The sequence below is a fragment of the Euprymna scolopes genome, chromosome 18, assembly GCF_053919585.1.
Source record: "Euprymna scolopes isolate OS-2025 chromosome 18, ASM5391958v1, whole genome shotgun sequence".
NCBI classification, from domain to species: domain Eukaryota; kingdom Metazoa; phylum Mollusca; class Cephalopoda; order Sepiida; family Sepiolidae; genus Euprymna; species Euprymna scolopes.
Window position 1 is genome coordinate 131523717 of NC_136499.1, and position 21200 is coordinate 131544916.

At 34.0% G+C, this 21200-nt stretch overlaps 1 protein-coding gene across 2 annotated transcripts in view; it reads right to left on the reverse strand.

Moving 5' to 3' along the window:
* The window catches only part of LOC145297833 (uncharacterized), a 1294147-nt gene that overhangs the window by 448998 nt on the left and 823949 nt on the right, over positions 1-21200 (reverse strand). For both annotated transcript variants that reach the window (XM_080144164.1, XM_080144162.1), the window contains one exon: positions 2851-2894. In XM_080144164.1, the coding sequence (XP_080000290.1) occupies positions 2851-2894 (44 nt within the window). The remainder of the gene's footprint in view (positions 1-2850; positions 2895-21200) is intronic.

Genomic DNA, 21200 nt, shown 5'->3' on the forward strand with positions numbered 1-21200 from the left:
CTTCTCAAACCATGCTGACTTTTTGTTTTTTCTAATTGTTTATTTTTTCTGCAATTAGATTAGCAAAATCCCATCGTCTCAACACCTAGATTTAGATGGATTGTGCATTCCGATGCTACACGGCATCTAAAACATATCGTCCAACAAAAACAATGCTGTATCTTTGGCTTCTATAATTTCAGCTGTTCAACGACGAACTTTGGCGTGCATGAGCATGCACCTTGCCACGATGAATTCACCAGAAAAGCACCTCAGTGGTCAGTTAATTCAAGCGACAACTGTAAATCTTCACAAAAGTTAACTATCTTGCATACTTTATAAGTTTTTTTACTTTTTTTTTACACTTTCACCCCAAACAAGGCACATTGCCACTTTGGCGTAGGGGGCTACTATCAAGGGCAGCAACTACTGGGGGACTATGTTGGGATTTAGGCAGCAAGATATCGGTTCACGTTACACTTGAACTTCTGCATGTCAGTACAGTTGGGAAAGCAGGGGCCTGGAATGGAATTCCAGAGTCTAACGGTTCTGGGGAAGAAACTACTGGTGTAGAAGGCTCTCTTGCATCTAGGGATCTCTACTGTGAAGGGGGGGAATTTAGCTGCTTGTCGGGTTTGTCGGGGGAATTTACGTCGTGGGGGCACAAGTGTCTGCAGTTCGTCAGAGCATTCACCATTAAAATACTTGTAGAACAGGCAGAGGGATGCAACGTTTCGTCGATGGGACAGAGACTGAAGCTTAGATGCCAGTTCAGGGGCTATCAGATTGGCGTCTCTCTTTTGAACCTTGTCTAGGAGCGAGAGACTAGCAGCAGATGCATCAGCCCAATGTGACAACAATACTCCATACATGAGCGAATGGTGGCCTTATAGACGTACAGGATATTCAGGTGTCAGTAGTTTTCTAGCACGGTAGAGAGAACCTACCTTCTTCGCAGCGGCCCTGGCAATGTCTTCAACGTAATTGTTCCAACTCATCTTTCCTGTGAACGTTAGGCCAAGCAGTTTGAAAGATGTGCTCTCATATAGGGAGTCACTGGCCATTGCTATTGGTGACAGAGAATGTTTCTTGTAATTATTGAAAGAAACCAGTTGAGACTTGGCAGCATATAATGTGACCATTCCATGAAGTATATAATAGAAATATTTTACGAAGTTAAAAGTGGTGACAATAGTGTCCAATGCATGATTGAAGACGTAGAGAATAAGCTTATTCTTGATTCTTCCAATTTTAAAGTTAAATTAATTCAATTAAAGTGCAAACACTAAACAGATTTGTAATTTGTACCAAAAACGATCATTTATTTGAAAACAAATCGGATTGTGTGATAACAGTCCTAATTCCCAAATACGAAAAAAAAAAAAAAAAAAACGTCGAAAATTGAAAACTTGTACAAATTATGTGACGTAATAGTGTACGGCGCAATCACGGTGACACATCTGTTCTCGTCAGATCACCGAATTTAAGCAACGTTGAGCCTGCCCAGTATCAGATGGGTGACTATTTGGGAAGGTGAGGCCGTGTATGTACCGCGAGGTAAAATACCAGGTTAAGAAACTGGCGCGGTCTATCCTTATCTCGAGGGTAGATTGGACTCTCTTAAGCCGTGGTAGGCATCCCGTCTAGTGATGGCGTCAATATAAAGAATACCCTTGATAGCGAATCATCAAGTATTCGGTTACCGACAAGATTTAAATTACACTACAGACTCGTGTAGTGGGTTCAATCTCGGCTACGGCCGCGCTGGAACGGAATAGTGTAACGGTTATTATAGTTTTGTAATCTTTTTTCCAGAGTATACTTTTCCTTTCAAATTAGTTGGTTATACAGAAAGGCACACACGATCCTTTCTCTTATTATTTAGAGAATTCGGAATACTGTTCTAATTTTTACGGTTATTATCACAACTTTCCGATGTAAATTCTGTTATTTTTCGGGTGCATCATGTCGACCTTAAGAATCTTTCTGTTGAACTCGAGAATCTGCACTTAATTTTGAACAGAGCCTTTCACTTAATTTACAGGCGTAGCATGTTTTTGATCTGGCAGCTATGGTTTTCTTAGAAGTCTTGCGTAATTCGTAATTATATTCTGAGTTTCAACCGCAATGGCGATTAAACCTTCAACCTCCAGAAAAGAGTAACTTGCAACTAGATTTTTTGCCGAGGATGACAAGGTATACCTAAAGAAGAAGGTTGGAGGCTACATCGATCAAAAATACTCATTAGGATAAGCACATTATTCCGAATAAGTCAAACAATACGAATTATCAATACTTATTCTAAAATTAACAAACGCGATGTGTTTTTTGTTTAACAAAATATATCCGCTCCAAAAGATAAAAATGGAACAGCATTCATATAGCCAACATAATGAAATAATAGAAACATACATTTTCAAATAATATATTTGTAATGGTCCAATGTTTTAGTGGGAATGTAGTGGCAAGGCCGACGTAAATATAGCAGGCCGTGTCACCAAAAGTCATGTGACCTACCAACGTCAAATATGAAGTTGTACGTTCACAAACGCACTGATCTGTTTTTTGTTTAACAAAAATATCCCCGCTGAAAAATATAGAACAGCATACAAAGCTAAGAATAAACGCATACAGTCAACATAATGAAATAACATGGACAAAGAATATATTAGAAAATAATGTCGCTTTCTAACCTTCAACAATATATATAAAAACCACATTATTTTTTGCATCAACATAATCTTTATAATAGTCCAACGTCACAAATGAAGTCATACGTTCACAAATCCACGGTACTGACTATTACGAAAGAATGAAAAGAGGAAAAAGTGAACAGAAATGCGGACAAGACATAAGTATGCATCTACTTACATGTCATTGATATTAATAATTCGATCCCAAACTGTCATGATGACCTGAAAATTAAAGAAAAGAAATAAAATAAAAACATTACAATGAAATCAGCAGGTAACTATAAATGTTTAACAGAGAAGAGTGACACAATAGAGTTCCCTTTTGTGAGGAAGCTAACGGTTTCTATATTAATAAACCTTATACCTAACTTGTGACTGACTATGCTCGTTGGAAGGCTAGAAAAAAGTTATGAATTTAACGAAGAATGACAATTATTTATATTTAATCAAGTCAAAACGATCTGAGACTCTAGAATTCGAAAGGTCAAACCCAAAAGAACTTGTCATCGAGGTATACGAAAAAGCTCGGCTGAGCTCCAATCTATGGTCCCCCCTCGCCAAACTTTCACAAGAAAAACTGGTCTAGCAGAAAACACTATCAATAATTTCCCCAGCTCTTTATCTGTGCCTAAACCTAAACGTAGATACCATTAGCAAAGCTTCTTTCTTAGACCTGCACGGCTATGTAATTGTCTTCCGTTTTCCTGCTTTCCAGCTGACTACAATATAGCTGTCTTCAAGTCTAAATTAAACAAGTTTTTGATGAGCGTTGGGAAGGCCTCATGTTTTGACAAGCTTCTGGGTTTGACCTTTACTCCTGATCTGAAATGGAACACATATATTAAATCCGTTGCCAAGGCCGCTGGAAAAATGGTGGGATCCTTCTATCGATCCAGTAGATCGATCACTACTGATGCAATTCTCTATCTATATAAGAGCCAAGTACGTCCAAGGATGGAGTACTGTTGCCACATCTGGGCAGGAGCTGCTAGAAAGGACTTATTCTGCCTTGATAGAGTTCAAAATATACTTCGTAACCTCGTAGGGGATGTCCTTTTCTCTTCCCTGCAACCTCTTTCTCACAGAAGAGATGTTGCGAGTTTGTCTCTGCTTTATCGCTATTTTCATGGAAAGTGCTCGACTGAGCTTCAATCTATGGCACCCCGCCAAACTTTCACAAGAAATACCCGTCTAGCAGAAAAAAAACTATCAATAATTCCCCCACACTTTATCTGTGCCTAAACCTAAACGTAGATTCCATGAACAAAGCTTCTTAGAACTGCACGCCTATGGTATTGTCTTTCGTTTTCCTGCTTTCCGGCTGACTACAATATGGTTCCCTTAAGGTCTAGCATGAACAGGTTTTTGATGAGCCGTTCCATATGGGTTGAAAAGTTTACCGAATTTCCATTACTAAAGATTACTATATTGTCCAATTTCTACTGTACACTCTTTAACCCTTATCCTCGAGTGGCCTCTTGGCTTGATAAGTGGTGATGCTGATGTAATAAAAAAACAATGTTCATACATTATTTATGAATAGCTCTTTTCTCTCTTTTTATGTCTTTGATTCTCTATCTTTCTTTCTTTTACTTTCTCCCCCTCCCTTTCTCTCCCTCTCTCTTTCAATAAAGAAGAAGAGGGGAATAGAATTGTAATTCTATTGTTTTCAACAGCCGAGGCGTTGAATTCCACCGAAGGCAGACATGTAGTAGTCTAGTCTCTTCACAAGTTACGACAGAAGTGCGATGACAATCACCTAATTTAAATATGCCCCGTTGAATGTTGAATATAAAATAAATGATATATTTATATAAAAAATGCATTTTTTCGCTATTTTTATACAAGCGTTAAATTTTAGCATGCGGTCCCTGCCGTTTAAAGCAGACGATGGAAACGCTGTCGGTAACAACGAAAAGAAGACCCAAGAAGCGACCTATGCCAGCCATATACGACCCTTATATGACGCCATATTGACCCTTTGATGTTTCTATATGCCTATTGTTTGATATCTTTTGATCGTGTATAACACACGGAGTTTTCAGAACCAACTAATTCTTTTGTCGGCAAGCGTACATTGTCATATTGTTGTTGTTCCCAGGACGTTGTATGACCAAAGTTAACCCACACTAACCAAACTAGCCCCCCCCCCCAGTAAACAAACATTGCCATAGCGGTGAACCCTCTTGGTAAAATAGCGTATATGAGCGTGCGTGAGAAAATCATTAATAGGATAGCTAGCTAGCGGAAATATTAGCAGCAGCAGCAGTTAAAGCACATATGCAAATTAGCAAGTGTTCATATGCTGACATCATGGGAAAATTAAGAGAAACGGAAAAGGACAGCATGTGATTGAGCAAGAGAAGCAAAGTGTGCGCCGCAGAAGAACGTGTGAATCGTGGTGGGGGACAAGGCGCTAGCTAAGGTCAGCGTCAGGTGGCTGAGGCAGATACATTTAAAAAGCACATGTTATATGGTACAGTGCTGTTGCGTGTACGACAAGGCTTTTGAAAGATAATGAAATGCGTTGTTTTGAAAGTACTACTAATAAATGCATTTCATTAGCATTTAAAAACGCAGAGTCGGATTTTTTATTTATTTCCTTTTTTATTTGTTTGTTCATTTGCGATGGTACCAGACAAGGAGTGGGTCCTAGAAGTTTGAAATCTAACAACGCTGTTAAAAAGTAACGTTACAACCGCACACCATATTTATAACAAGAAAAAACTAAATGTAAAACAGCTCGAATTTTGAACGTTCAAAATTCCGTCCAATTTTCCGAGTGTTACGGAGACATTCCCGAGTTTGAAAAGATACACCTGAAAAAGGTCGGAGGTTACATCGACCAAACGGTTATGTAAATGACACTTAATATGAGAACAGTCCAAATAATACAATTAACAAATCCTCTGTATTATTTTTTTTGATCGCATTAATGTTCTCATCTTGAGTGTTATTTTTGCAACCTTGGAAAAGAAAGAAAACATTACTGACTCCGTAGATAGTTTCCTATTCTTGGAGTTGTTTTTTTTTTCGCTGTGGTTTCTTATGTGTGAAAATAAAATTTGGTTGACAAGGAGGGGTCGTAACTTTGATTAAGTTTAACGATGGTCTTCAAATTTTTCGCACACTTACGAAACGACGGCAAAAAAACTACGAATACGAAACCATCTACGGAGCTAGTAACCTCTCTTTTTCAAAATGCCTGGCGAAGGTCGAAGGCTACACCTACCGAAACGTTGTCAAGACGAGAACAATTGTCTGATGAGAACAAGTGATACAAAAATTTTTTAAAAATTCAGAACTTTAATAATTAAACTAATAATCAGTACTTGAAAGGCAGTTTCTACTTAAACCATCTTAAACTTAAGATTTTAATTTTCGATATTTTTCAGAATCAAAATCATATAATTGATTTTCGTCGAAATATTATGAATACAAGGTTTAGTAGCATTAGAGATTGATTTTAATTGGTGCAACACCTTTCTTTTCAGTGCAGCAACTTTAGGAAACCATTGACGCTTATTCTATGAACGTCTCATAATACTTTTTGCTTTTCGAATCTTAATTTATTATCGGCCTGGAGTTAAATACACTAGACTTTCCTTTAATGTAACAGGAAATGCCGATGGGATATGTTAAAGAACGTGTCTAGGATGCGGGATATTTCAGTCTTGCATAAAAATGATTTTGGATTTTTGAAATATTTTGAGCAATGAATATTAAAAACAAAAAACAAAAAAATAAACATAAAAAAATAAACAACTAAGTATTGTACTTATACTAAGTCGAAATTTGTCTTCTGGAAGTTTGAAGGTCTCCCTTATATGTGTGTGCGTAGTTGTTTGGTGAAGAGAATGCTGGCATTGATCTTCCCCGCCCGTTGGTAATTAGGTTCCCCTCCTCTTCTCTTCCGTTTTTGTTTTATACTCACGTATGAATATAATACTAAAACAAATATAAGTGGCAGAATAAAGATTATAGGTTGTACGACTAAATTATGGAGATTTTGAAATAGATGAATTAGAATTAATATTGGTAGTTAAGAAAGTGTGGAAATATGTGGTAAAATTAAAGAAAAAACAATTAAAATGCATGAAACAAATAAATAAAATATTTCTCACTTGCTTGTTTCGATTATTCGGGGAAAATACAAACAAACACACAAACAAAAAAAAAAACAAATAAAAAAGAGTCCAGCGTGCGTGCTTAGAAAATTGGTCGTTTCCAGCAGAATAATCTGCTTTGTCAAGTGGTACCGGCGTTTTGACATTCGAAATGCGTTAGTTAACGAGTCAATAAGGCTAGTATGCAAGGTCTGCTATGAGCAGAAGTCACTATGACTTCTGCTCATATATAGCAGAGCCCCGGGTGAGCAGATACACTAGTTTTAATGGGAACTACTTATACGTATCATCATTTGTGGTAAGAGATTTCAGTTCTTCTAAAAGAATTTCATTTACAACCAGAAAACCATTCTAAGGAAATTAAGGCATGGACATATATTTTATTATTATTATTATTATTATTATTATTATTATTATTATTATTATTATTATTATTATTATTATTATTATTATCATCATCATCATTATTATTATTATTATTATTGTTATTATTATTGTTGTTATTATTATTATTATTATTATTATTGATAATAATAATAATAATAATAATAATAATAATAAGGTGAAAAGCGATGTAAAAAAAAGTTCAAGGAGTAATTCACAACATCATAAGAAAGAACATATCTATTAGGAACTTAACAGGCTTCTGTATGCAGCGTCATACGTTATTGCGAATCGTCTTGGCTTAATACAGAAAGAAAAGAGAGAAATGAAGGCTAGAAGGCCACACTGGCAGAGGCGGCTTGAAGAAAGTATTAAACGGTGGCGGAAAGACATTGGTAGAATCGAAGAAATAAGAAATGGACTTAAACTAGGACAGAAAGCTAAGAACGAGCTTGAAAGGGGGTATAGATGGAAAAAGGAACGATGAACATTCTAACAATGTTGAAAGAGAAGGTCCACACTGGTGGTATAAAAATTAGGAACTTTGTTGGAAAAAGTGTTGCTTTTCGGCGGAACAACCTTTTCTGGAACAATCAGTCTCAGCTGTATAAAGAATTAAATGGTAGTCAACAGGCGGAAAATAACAACACTTCAAATGCAAAAGATGACAGGAAGTTCTGTAGTGGGATTTGGTCTGCCGAAGGGCGATATAATGAGAAGGCTAGCTCGTTGCGAGAGGTCAGAGAAAGGCTATCAGAAATGCAGCAGATGAAGAACGTTGAGATAACTATCGATGACGTCATCTCTGGCATACGAAGGATGACAAACTGAAAGGCACCTGGTCCAGATGGAGTAATGGGCTTCTGGTTTAAACAGTTTCAATGCCTTTATCCAACTATAGCTGCTGCCCTGTAAAGGGTCGTAGAGTCGGGAGATGGTCCTGATTGGCTTGTGACAGAATGAACAACACTGATTAAGAAAGATTCTGCAAAGGGAACGGATGCCAATAATTATAGACCATTTACATGCCTGCCACTGATGTGAAAACTGCTGACTAGAATTTTGCGGAGAAAATTTATGAACATCTTGAGAGTAATGGTGTTTTTCCTGACGAACAAAAGGGGTGCCAGAAAGGCTCGAGAGGTACCAAAGAGCAACTACTAATTGATAAAGCAATAATGCAGAATGCGAAGAAGAAGGGGAATCTGAGCGTAGCATGGATCGATTACAGAAAGGCTTATGACATGGTTCCTTATTAATGGATACGTGAAATACTATTGATGATAAAGGTTGCTAAGAATGTGGTAGGGCTTTTGGAGACAAGTATGGCTCAATGGAAAACGGTGCTGACAGCAAACAGAGAGGAGATGGCGCAGGTTGGCATTAAACATGGAATATTACTTCTTTTTGTAATGATAATGATGCCACTGAGTATCCTCTTGAAGAGACAAAAACTTGGGTATAACTTTGGATCTAATGACAGACGCCTCAACCACCTAATGTTTATGGATGATTTTTAAATATTCGGTAGAAATGAAAAGGAAATGGAGAGACTGGTTGAACATGTGGGGACATAAGAAGGAGTTTGAGATTAATAAAGTTGCGGTGCTGGTGATGAAACGAGGAGTAAAAATTAATTCGAATGGAATAGTGCTGCCAAATGGAGAAATCATGAAAGAAATAGAAGATATGAGTATTTGGGAGTGTTGGTGGGTGTAGGCATCATGAACAGAGAAATGATGTAAAAAGTCAGGAAGGAGTATCTTAGAAGAGTGAAACTAATTGCAAAGGCGAAACTGTATGGAGGACACCTAATGAAAGCAGTAAATGCATTGGCAGTTAGTGTTTTGAGATACAGTCCGGGAATTTTAGAATGGTCTGACAAGGATTTGCATGCCATGGATATCAAAACAAGAAAAGTTTTAGCAATGTTTGGTATATTTCACATTCGAAGTAGCGTAGCAAGGCTGTATCAAAAGAGGAAATACGGTGGGAGAGGATTGAAAAATGTAAAAGATTGTGCTAGAACCTAGAGATGTCGTTGAAGGAGCATGTGGTTAGAAGTGAGGAGTGGATGCTTAAGGTTGTGGCCGATGAAATAGAGGTATATGAGACCCAGGCTGATTATGTGAAACGTATGGATAGAGAAAGGGCAGAGGAACTGGTTAGGAAGAAAATGCATGGAAGGTTCTTCCAGGATATAGCTGAAGTGGCTGATGAAAGATCACGGCAATGGCTTAGAGCTGAGTATCTGGCTAAGAGTACTGAAGCTTTAGTTTGTGCAGCACAAGAGCAGACATTAGAAACACGATTGTTAAAAAAATTGTTCTAGGAAAGGAAATTGCTGCAGAATGCCGGATTTGTGGTAAGACCTCAGAGTCAATTGCGCACCTTACAGCAGTTGTAGTGGACTGGCCCAGAGAGAGAGTACCGCAAAAGGCACCATCGCATGGGACTCCGGATATATTGGGAGGTGTATAAGAGGGTTAAGGTGAAGTGTGCTGGAAAATGGTTTGAGGAGGTGCCTGATGAAGTGAGAACGTCCCTTTTCTTTCCTCGTTCTTTTTTATTTTTTGTTTACATTTCTAAATACAAAATGGTTGTGTGAAAACGGTGAATTTGTTGACACATTTACTAATCTGTTTAAATAGTAGTTTGGTTTTATTTCATTTATTTGGGTTTTATTTTTTTACTTCAGGTTTTATTAATTTTTTTTTTAGATTCTAAGTTTCTATAACTTGGTTGAAGGATTCCAATATGGGTTTTTCATTCTTATATTTTTCATCGGTAGGTTCATGTGCATTTTTGCTGCTAAATGACTTTCGTCGGCGTTCGATTCGTAGGAAAATCATGTTTAATTTTCGATTTTAAGCGATTATTCGGAAAAATAGGTAACTTTACATGAATAGGGCGGATTATTTTTTCATGTTTGAGTGATCCGTCCGTGATTTTTCATTTAACATACTTTTATAGAAATGTTTCTGATATGCCCCCCCCAAAAAAAACAACTATTTTCTTTACGTCACAAGTGTCACGCTCATACATGAATTCCATAGCTAATATAACATACTGACCCAACGGGTCACGGGTAGTCTAGTCTAGTCTAGTATATATATATATATATATATGTATATATAACTACTTAATTTACTCACATAAAATTAATATACGAAAGTATAGATTTATGCGTAAACTTTAAGTATTTACTTCAAAAGTGCTCAATACGTAGGTAGAGCTAGTTAGTAATTTATAAAATATATATGACGATTAAGCTACGCTGAATATTCGGCGTTTCATCCACTATAGGACTCCTCAGGCTTATGCGCATAAGCCTGAGGAGTCCTAGAGTGGATGAAACGCCGAATATTCAGTGTAGCTTAATCGCCATGTATATTTTATATATATATATATATATATATATATATATATATAATTTAAAGGAGATTAGAATAATAGTCTAAAGAGCTAAGTGTATTTTAATGTAATAGTGAAATTACTAGTTTAATTAAAATACAGGAAATGCTCGTTGTAATTTAGATATATAATAAGCTCGATAGTTAAATGTCCTAGAGCTAATTCAATATTAAGTAATGTGATTTATAATTTAAAAGTTTTAACATTTTTAAAATTTTAAAATCAAAATTTAATTAAATTAAAAATCAGTTTCATAAGAAGGAACAACAACAAAGTCAATTATCTATAATATATATATATATATATATATATATATATATATTTATATATATATATATATGTATATATATATATATATATATATATGATGTTTCATATAGCATATAAAGTATTTCTGCCCATTGTATTCTATTTTCTCTGTTGTTTCCTAGTGTTTTTTCTAATTCTTACACAGAATTCTTTATCTTGTTTCGCAACTCTCGTACGCACTTTTATCTCGTCCAAAAATCGAAATAGATTGATTGTTTTCTGCCATTTGCTATCAATGTCTACATCAGTCCATCTCTATGTCTATCCCAAGCGTCTAGAAAACGGAAGAAAAAATATCTTTTATTTTTCCAGAAACATTTCCTGGACATGCCATTTTTTCTTTATTTTTGCGTCATTTCTTTGCACTCGTCTTTTTTTTTTGTCAATTTTTTCCTTACAGTAGCCATTTTCTTTTTCGATATATATTTTTATGTAATGGTTGGTTTGTTAGTTTTGTTGTCCGTTTTTATTTTGTTTTTCATTCATCTTAAATGAATTTCGTAACAAAACAAAATGCGATGTTGGGCGGCAACTCACGACAAATAGAAAAATCGCGTGGAACGAACAAAAAATATCTATTTCTTCATTGCTATTCACGCTCGTATTTTGTGTCTGACTGCAACCAGCAAACACTTGTTTGTATTTTTTGGTTTACAAAGTCTTCTTTTATTATATTAAGCCAACATACAACGAAAAAAACCCGGCATCTTAAATAATCGAAACTAGTATTTATTGCACTTTGATTAATAAATATAAGATTCTGTTTGTACTTTCCTTAGTTAGTTTGTACGTTACGCAGTGAAACACAAAAATTAAATACAATAAGTTTACATTGTCGGTCTTAAAGGACATAATCAGGCGACAATAAACTTGATGCCGATTATTTGATATGTATATATATATATATATATATATATATATATATATATATATATATATATATATATATATATAAACCCAAAAGGTACTGTGTTAATGATCTTATTTTGAACACTGCGTAACCCTTCCAAGAGAGTATGTATCCCTCTCTCCTCGCTAATATATGTCATAAGAATCCACAGAACTGTATAAATGTCATCACCCCCTCTCTCATCATCGTTATATGTGCCCCAATGTGAACCCCTTTCATCTTCAATATGTGTCACGTGGTGGTTTATTATAAATTAGCTGGGCGGCTGTTTTTTTTAAATTATTATATATAGCGTATATTAATTTATTGTATATTTACAAATGTACTTATTCAAAATTTACAATCTGCCACCCTAAGTATTTTAATTTCGACTATATTTGTAATTGATATTATTGATCTGCGTTTTTTTTTTTGTTTTAATATACAACGCTTCTATTATTTGTAGTCTATAAACATTTTTCTCGCCTTGCAAAACCTTAGTGATATCTACTATGATTTTCAAGAATTTCGAATGATGGCAGCCATGTTTTCCCAAATGTTGCTATATTGAATTTGAGTCAGAGAGGTTGAGAGTTAATCTCCGCGATAATGTCTTTGTACTATAGCCTATGTAGTTAGTATTATTAGAGATGCATTATGTAGTTAGTATTATTAGAGATACATTATGTAGTGAGTATTATTAGAGATACATTATGTAGTTAGTATTATTAGAGATACATTATGTAATTAGTATTATTAGAGATACATTATGTAGTTAGTATTATTAGAGATACGTTATGTAGTTAGTATTATTAGAGATACATTATGTAGTGAGTATTATTAGGGATACATTATGTAGTTAGTATTATTAGAGATACATTATGTAGTTAGTATTATTAGAGTTACATTATGTACTTAGTATTATTAGAGATACATTATGTAGTGAGTATTATTAGAGATACATTATGTAGTTAGTATTATTAGAAATACATTATGTAGTTAGTATTATTAGAGATGCATTATGTAGTTAGTATTATTAGAGATACATTATGTAGTTAGTATTATTATAGATACATTATGTAGTTAGTATTATTAGAGATACATTATGTAGTTAGTATTATTAGAGATGCATTATGTAGTTAGTATTATTAGAGATACATTATGTAGTTAGTATTATTATAGATACATTATGTAGTTAGTATTATTAGAGATACATTATGTAGTTAGTATTATTAGAGATACATTATGTAGTTAGTATTATTAGAGATGCATTATGTAGTTAGTATTATTAGAGATACATTATGTAGTTAGTATTATTAGAGATACATTATGTAGTTAGTATTATTAGAGATACATTATGTAGTTAGTATTATTAGAGATACATTATGTAGTTAGTATTATTAGAGATACATTATGTAGTGAGTATTATTAGAGATACCTTATGTAGTTAGTATTATTAGAGATGCATTATGTAGTTAGTATTATTAGAGATACATTATGTAGTTAGTATTATTAGAGATACATTATGTAGTTAGTATTATTAGAGATACATTATGTAGTTAGTATTATTAGAGATACATTATGTAGTTAGTATTATTAGAGACACATTATGTAGTTAGTATTATTAGAGATACATTATGAAGTTAGTATTATTAGAGATACATAATGTACTTAGTATTATTAGAGATACATTATGTACTTAGTATTATTAGAGATACATTATGTAGTTAGTATTATTAGAGATACATTATGTAGTTAGTATTATTAGAGATACATTATGTAGTTAGTATTATTAGAGATACATTATGTAGTTAGTATTATTAGAGATACATTATGTAGTTAGTATTATTAGAGATACATTATGTAGTTAGTATTATTAGAGATACATTATGTAGTTAGTATTATTAGAGATACATTATGTAGTGAGTATTATTAGAGATACATTATGTAGTTAGTATTATTAGAGATGCATTATGTAGTTAGTATTATTAGAGATACATTATGTAGTTAGTATTATTAGAGATACATTATGTAGTTAGTATTATTAGAGATACATTATGTAGTTAGTATTATTAGAGATACATTATGTAGTTAGTATTATTAGAGATACATTATGTAGTTAGTATTATTAGAGATACATTATGTACTTAGTATTATTAGAGATACATTATGTAGTTAGTATTATTAGAGATACATTATGTAGTTAGTATTATTAGAGATACATTATGTACTTAGTATTATTAGAGATACATTATGTAGTTAGTATTATTAGAGATACATTATGTAGTTAGTATTATTAGACATACATTATGTAGTTAGTATTATTAGAGATACATTATGTAGTTAGTATTATTAGAGACACATTATGTAGTTAGTATTATTAGAGATACATTATGTAGTTAGTATTATTAGAGATACATTATGTACTTAGTATTATTAGAGATACATTATGTACTTAGTATTATTAGAGATACATTATGTAGTTAGTATTATTAGAGATACATTATGTAGTTAGTATTATTAGAGATACATTATGTAGTTAGTATTATTAGAGATACATTATGTAGTTAGTATTATTAGAGATACATTATGTAGTTAGTATTATTAGAGATACATTATGTAGTTAGTATTATTAGAGATACATTATGTAGTTAGTATTATTAGAGATACATTATGTAGTTAGTATTATTAGAGATACATTATGTAGTTAGTATTATTAGAGATACATTATGTACTTAGTATTATTAGAGATACATTATGTAGTTAGTATTATTAGAGATACATTATGTAGTTAGTATTATTAGAGATGCCAAACTTTCACAAGAAACACTAAACTAGCTGAAAACATTATCAATAATTTTCCACACTCTTTATCTGTGCCTAAACCTAAACATAGATTCCATGATCAAAGCTTCTTTCTTAGAACTGCACGCCTGTGGAATTGTCTTCCGTTTTCCTGCTTTCCAGCTGTCTATAATATGGTTGTCTTCAAGTCCAACGTGAACAAATTTCTGATGAGCCGTTCCACTTAAGTTAACAAATTTACCGAACTTCCATTACTATCGATTACTGTATTGTCTTTTTGACTACTCTACACTCTTTAACCCTTATCCTTGAGTGGCCTATCGGCCTTGATAAGTGGTGACGCCTATGTAAAAGAAAAAGATGCATTCTCTTAATGGGCGGTTAAATTGGTAAACTACATTGTTTTTTTTTCTAACAAATTATTTATATGCGAAATTTTTTTTGCTTACAAGGTTAGTTGTCTGCAGTTTTGTATAATAGATAATAAATATTAATTTTTTGTTATCATTTGTTTGAATGAGAAGATGCTGGCTAATGCACACACAATATATATATACATACATACATATATATACATACATACATACATACATACATATATATATATATTCAAAATCACGGATATTTTTTTGCTGGATTATTTTCTTTTTTACCTTTTCAAATCTCGGAACTTTTCTTTTTATATTTTCATCAAAGCTGTGTAAGTTGGATCCATATGTTTGTTTTTGCATAGCGAGCGCTTTCGACTGGGACATTTCGTCATCGTCAGGAAGATTATGTCATTTAGGTTCTTAAAATTACGTTTTCTTTACAAATTTCGTTTGGAATTACATGTGTTAAAATTTTTTTTTTCATGGTCACGTGTTGGGGTGGTTTAATAAATGGGGGACAATTTTTAACAATTTTAATATTAATAATTACATTTTGTTAAATTACATTAACATTCTTTTTTTGCTTTTTTATATTTATATATTTTTTAGAATTTTCAAGCCTAAGCATTTTAAAATATTTCAGTTGCATTCATAATTTACATTATCTGAGATTGTTTTGCTTTTATGTATAACATTTCCAGTATGTTTAGTCTCTTTACATTAGTATCTTTACATTAGTATATTTACATTAGTATCTTTACATTACTGTGTAGGTCCTTGGTATTTTCGACCATGATTTATCGAGATGCAGTATTGGGAATCCCAGCTTAAATGCTATATAGGTAGTTTTTAAAAATAGGAGTTTTGGGTCTCCAATCGTCGATTTAGCAGGATCAGAGAAGGTTAGATTTGAGAGGCGTCAAACTCAGTCACCTTTAATAACCTAGATTAGATGCACCGGAAATTAAGGGTAACGGGAATTGTGGTCGTCGTCTTCCGGTTGACGGACACATGGGCTGAGAGTTGTTTTTGGCCTGCGAATGGAACAGACAGGAGATTAGGCTCTCTCCGCGACAACCAGGGTACATGATATGCTTGCCTTTTAATAAAAAAAATTGAAGCTTCCAATCCATCTTGTGTTATCAATGCGTCTGTCTGCATCAGTGACCACTCCCCATGAGATGGAGACCAGCGACCAGAAGATATCATCCGCTGGACAAGGCAAGAAGGTATGTACGCTTGACGTTATTTGCATATACGCATCGAGACCTTTCAAGGCAAGAACTAAGAGCATACATATCATAAACTTTAATTCAAACCGTTTTATATTAGAGCAGTTATATAAAATATAATGTAGGTTCTCTACAGTGCAATGTAAACTATAATATATTGTCGAATAATCAATGCGAGGAAGCATATACATCTTCCTTCCATTGCACCACGAGTCCTCCCAATTTGAGCAGGCAATCGATTTTTCCGATTTCCATAACAATAAAAATAGAGTTGGTCATCATTCAGTCACTGACAACAATATATATATATATACATATATATATATATATATATATATATATATATATATATATATATATATATATATGAGAGATAGCAAGAACCTATATGTACGAACACATAGACTTTAAAAGTATCCTTAAAGAAGAGGTAAAAGAAAGAGTAAAAAGAAAATTATAAGTAAAATTAAACGTAACAGAAACGTTTAATAAGTAGAAGAATAAATAAGTAATAAACCATTTCGGAACAGAAATACTGAATGATGGCAGCCATTTTTTAAGTGCTGTGATATTGAACTGGAGCCGTAGAGGTGGAGGGTGAGTCGTCGTGACAAAGTGTTGGTTGTGTGACCAATGTAGTAAGCAATGTTAGAGATAATTCTCCTAGCTGCGAATTCAATTTTTTTTTTTTTTACACAGTGATCACCACTTATCAAGGCCCGGAAGCCACTCAGGGATAAGGGTTATTGCAAGTACAGTACGTTAGTGTGGATATTTGATGGAGTGTTTACTTAAGGGGGCGGTTCATTAGGAATTTGTTAACATTGGATTTGAAGACATCCAAGTTGTAGTCCGGTGGGAAGCAGGCAGACGGAACAGAGTTCCACAGGCGTGCAGTTCTAAGAAAGAAGCTTTGTTCATGGAATCTGCGTTTTGATAAATTACATTGTTTTTATTTCTAGCAAGTTATTTGTAGTTAATTTTTTTTAATAATAGATGATTGATTTGATATTTTTGTTATTGTCGGAAGATACAAATCTGCGAATTATATGTTTGAGAACATTTTCATCAGCGGTAAAATATGTTAACCAGTTGAAGATTATTCTCTTGTTGGATATTAGCAGCTTCATTTAAGTTGCCAATAGTTTTTGTTTATCGGACAGAGAGTTTGGGAACTGGTTTTTAATTAGGACCTTTTATATATGTTTTTCTTCGCGGAAGAATTTTTTTGTTTGAAGAAACCACTTTCGTGCAGTGTATGGGGGTTTTATTAGTGCGATTTTGTATCGAAACTCACATTCGCTTTTGTAATTTAAGATGCAGGAATTAACGGATGTAAGGTTTTATGCATATTTTTCCTGACCATGAGGTTTACTTGAAGAAACAAAAAGTAAATAATTTGCATGTTGTCCGTGTAATTTTGAAATGCCAGAAGAAAATACTTGGCGCACATGACATGAAAGTCAGGGTTGTGCTCTCCGTGATAGAAGCGCTGTTTAAATTATGTATTAAAATACTGATAAAATAAGTTAATAAGCCAAATTACACGAATTTTTTTTTAAACGTATGTTACACGTATTTTATTTTAAAATTTAAACACCGCTTTTATCAAGGAAGACAAAACTATGACCTTTTTCTTTTGTTGAGGTATTATGAAAAAGAAAACGAAAAAGACGTTCGGTATTTTGTTTCACGTAATTCAACTTGAAAAGAATGTATTATGTATTAATAGAAGTAATTTTACGGCATAAAAAAATGAAAAAAAGAAGAAAAACAAAACAAAAAAAACAAACAAAAATAAAAACAAATAATGTTTTCCAGAAAATGAAAATGAATAAAAGACATTAAAATCTCTTCTAAAATCGACATTCAAACGATAGGAAATTAACATGAATAGATTGAATTTCCCGCCTTTTTTGCGATAAATGATTTATAAAATCGCGGAAGTTGCACTTTTTATTTTCTGTTGTGATCAAAAAAATATTTAAATATGTTTGTTCTTTGTTGTATTTTGTTCCGTTCGTCGATCTACCACACTTTTATATTTAAAAGTGCAAGGCATTTTCATTTTACTATTACGTCGCTGCCTATCAAGGCGGACAGCGACTCAAGGATACCGATTTATTTCATGGCAAAATTAGATAAGAAACAATGTAAGTCCCACAACTGATTAGCGTATGAAGTGTGTTTGATTAATCATGGAGTTCTAAAGAGCAAGAATTTGTTTACATTAGATTTTAATTATTAAAGACAAGCGTGAGCACCCGATATTTCTCGGCCGAATAAAAATTCTGACAGCTGGTGTGAATGTGGGAGAGATAGAAAAATGTGTAACAAAGAGAGCGGGGGAGGGGGTTGCATTGCCCGATCGTAAAAAAACTGGACTTGAGTGCCATCAACCAGAAGTGAAACCAAAAGAAAAATTTTGTAAGAAAAAAATAAAGGCGGACTAGGCGCGAACATGCATAACTTAAGTTATGTAGTGAACGCGTAATCGATATGCCTACGATAAAACAAAATGTTATAACGTAGCAAGTTTAGCTATTTAAAACGAAAGAATGTAACGTCGGTTTATGCATGCACAGTTTTCAAACTGTATCGACAGCAAGGTTTTTATCAGACCCGTTCAAATAAAGCAATATTTCTACACGAAAATATTGACGATTTTTTCCTAAGTTTTCGATGTTATGCATCCGAGAGATCGCTCTTTCTAACGATACTGTGTTCGGATTACAAAAGTTTTTTATATGTCCTTAGCCGGTTAAAATAGTCTTTAAGGGGTTAAATATGGGTTAAAATTCAAAAAGTCGTAATAACCTTTGTACATTCATGTTAGTTTATTTTTAATCAGTTCATATGCGTGTCACGTTGGTAGAGTGGTAACGTCATAAGCTTTGAATGCTACAGTTTTGCTTTCTGTTTCGATTCTAACTGATGGCACGCAAATACTTTTTTACTTTTATAAATCACGACTCTATAATAACATATGCAGAATTTGGACAAATTAAAATATAATATTTAAGCGTATTTTACGATAGGGAAAATCCAGGTGCACCCACCCTCCACTCCAGTACGTGTGAATATGTAAAATTCTGAACGTTAGCCCATATGTGTAAAGTTCTGGACCCGATTCAATATATACGTGTGTTTGAAGCATTATTGTGATGATGATGTCATGCCCTTCCGTGTCATCACTGTTTTGTTTAGTGTAAGGACGACCGTAAACAAAATCGCTGTTGAATTGTAAAGACGTGTTTTTTTTTCTGGTTAGGAAAAGTGAAAAGAGAACTCATAAAAGAAATTAGAGTTAGGGTTAAGGTCGCTGAAATGAGCGAAAAAATGAAATCAATAAAATTGGATCGAAGCGCAAATCAAATTTCATCGATCCTTCAACTAGAACAACGCAAGAAGGCATGAACGCGCATTTGGCGTGAAACTTTGTTATGAAGAAGAATTATTTATCGATTATAATTGATCTTTCGCTTTTTTTACTAACATTACGTTACTACCATCCGCATCATAAGAGAACCAGCATTACTGCTCTAATACCAACATATCGCCTCCCCTCTCCTCGCTAACACATGCGCATTTTAAAATCTCCCAATCACAACTCTTCAGTGTATATATGCATACCTCTCGCGTTTTTTTAATATTATTTATCATTTTTTTTTTTTTTTTTTTTTTTTATTCAATTTTCACCCCAAACAAGGCACAGTGCCACTTTGAAGCAGGGGGCTACTATTAGGGAATTAATTAGCGGGGTCATTATGAAGGGAGAAGAGTAGAAAGATGTTTGTTAACATTACACTTGAACTTCTGCATATCATTGCAGTTGGGAAAGCAGAATCCCGGAAGGGAGTTCCAAAGACCCGCAGTTCTGGGGAAGAAACTATTGGAGTAAAAGGCTTTCTTGCACCTAGGGATCTCCACTGTAAAGGGATGAGACTTAGTAGCTTGTCGGGTTTGTCGGGGGTAGTTACGTCGGGGAGGTACAAGTGTTTGCAGTTCGTCAGAGCATTCACCATTAAAGTATTTGTAGAACAGGCAGAGGGATGCAACATCTCGTCGATGGGACAAAGGTTGAAGCCCAGATGACAGTTCAGGACCTATCAGGTTTGCGACTCTTTTTTGAACCCTGTCCAGGAGCGAGAGACAAGCAGCAGATGCACCAGCCCAGATGTGACAACAGTACTCCATACATGGGCGAATGGTTGCCTTATAGAGGTATAGGATACTGGCAGGCGTAAGTAGTTTTCTAGCACGGTAGAGGGAGCCAACCTTCCTTGCAGCAGCCTTGGCAATGCTCTCAATGTATCTATTCCAGTTCATATTCCCTGTAAACGTTAGGCCGAGGAGTTTAAAAGAAGTACTTTCAGGCAATGTGTTCTTGGCCATTGCTATTGGTGGTAGAGAAGGTTTCTTGTAGTTATTGAAGGAAACAAGCTTAGTCTTAGCAGCATTGAATGAGACCAACCATTTTTGTCCCCATTCCACTACGGATTGGAGGTCATCCTCTAGTGTTTCTGCCATTTTCTTGGATATGTGTTCATTTGTTTTCCCCTCATATCTGTTATAGAGAGTGGTGTCATCGGCAAATATACCCATCTCCGAAACAATATTATCAGGGAGGTCGTTTATGAATATCAGGAACAATAGAGGTCCAAGGATAGACCCCTGAGGCACTCCCGCATTTATGTCATATTGTTTGGATGTACGTCCGTCGAGGACAACTTTGATTTTTCTATTACTTAAGAAGGATTTAATTACGTTATGAATTCTTCCAGTGATTCCATATGATCTAATTTTCCTTAGAAGACCATCGTGCCATACCCTGTCAAAAGCCTTAGATATATCAATTATCATGAATAAACCTTTTAAAATTTATAGACGAAATATCGATCCAGATATTACTTTGTGTTCATTTGTTGTGTTCATTTTTGGATGCACTTTGGTTTATTATTTATTATTTATTTCTATTTTCTCTCTCTCTTTATGAA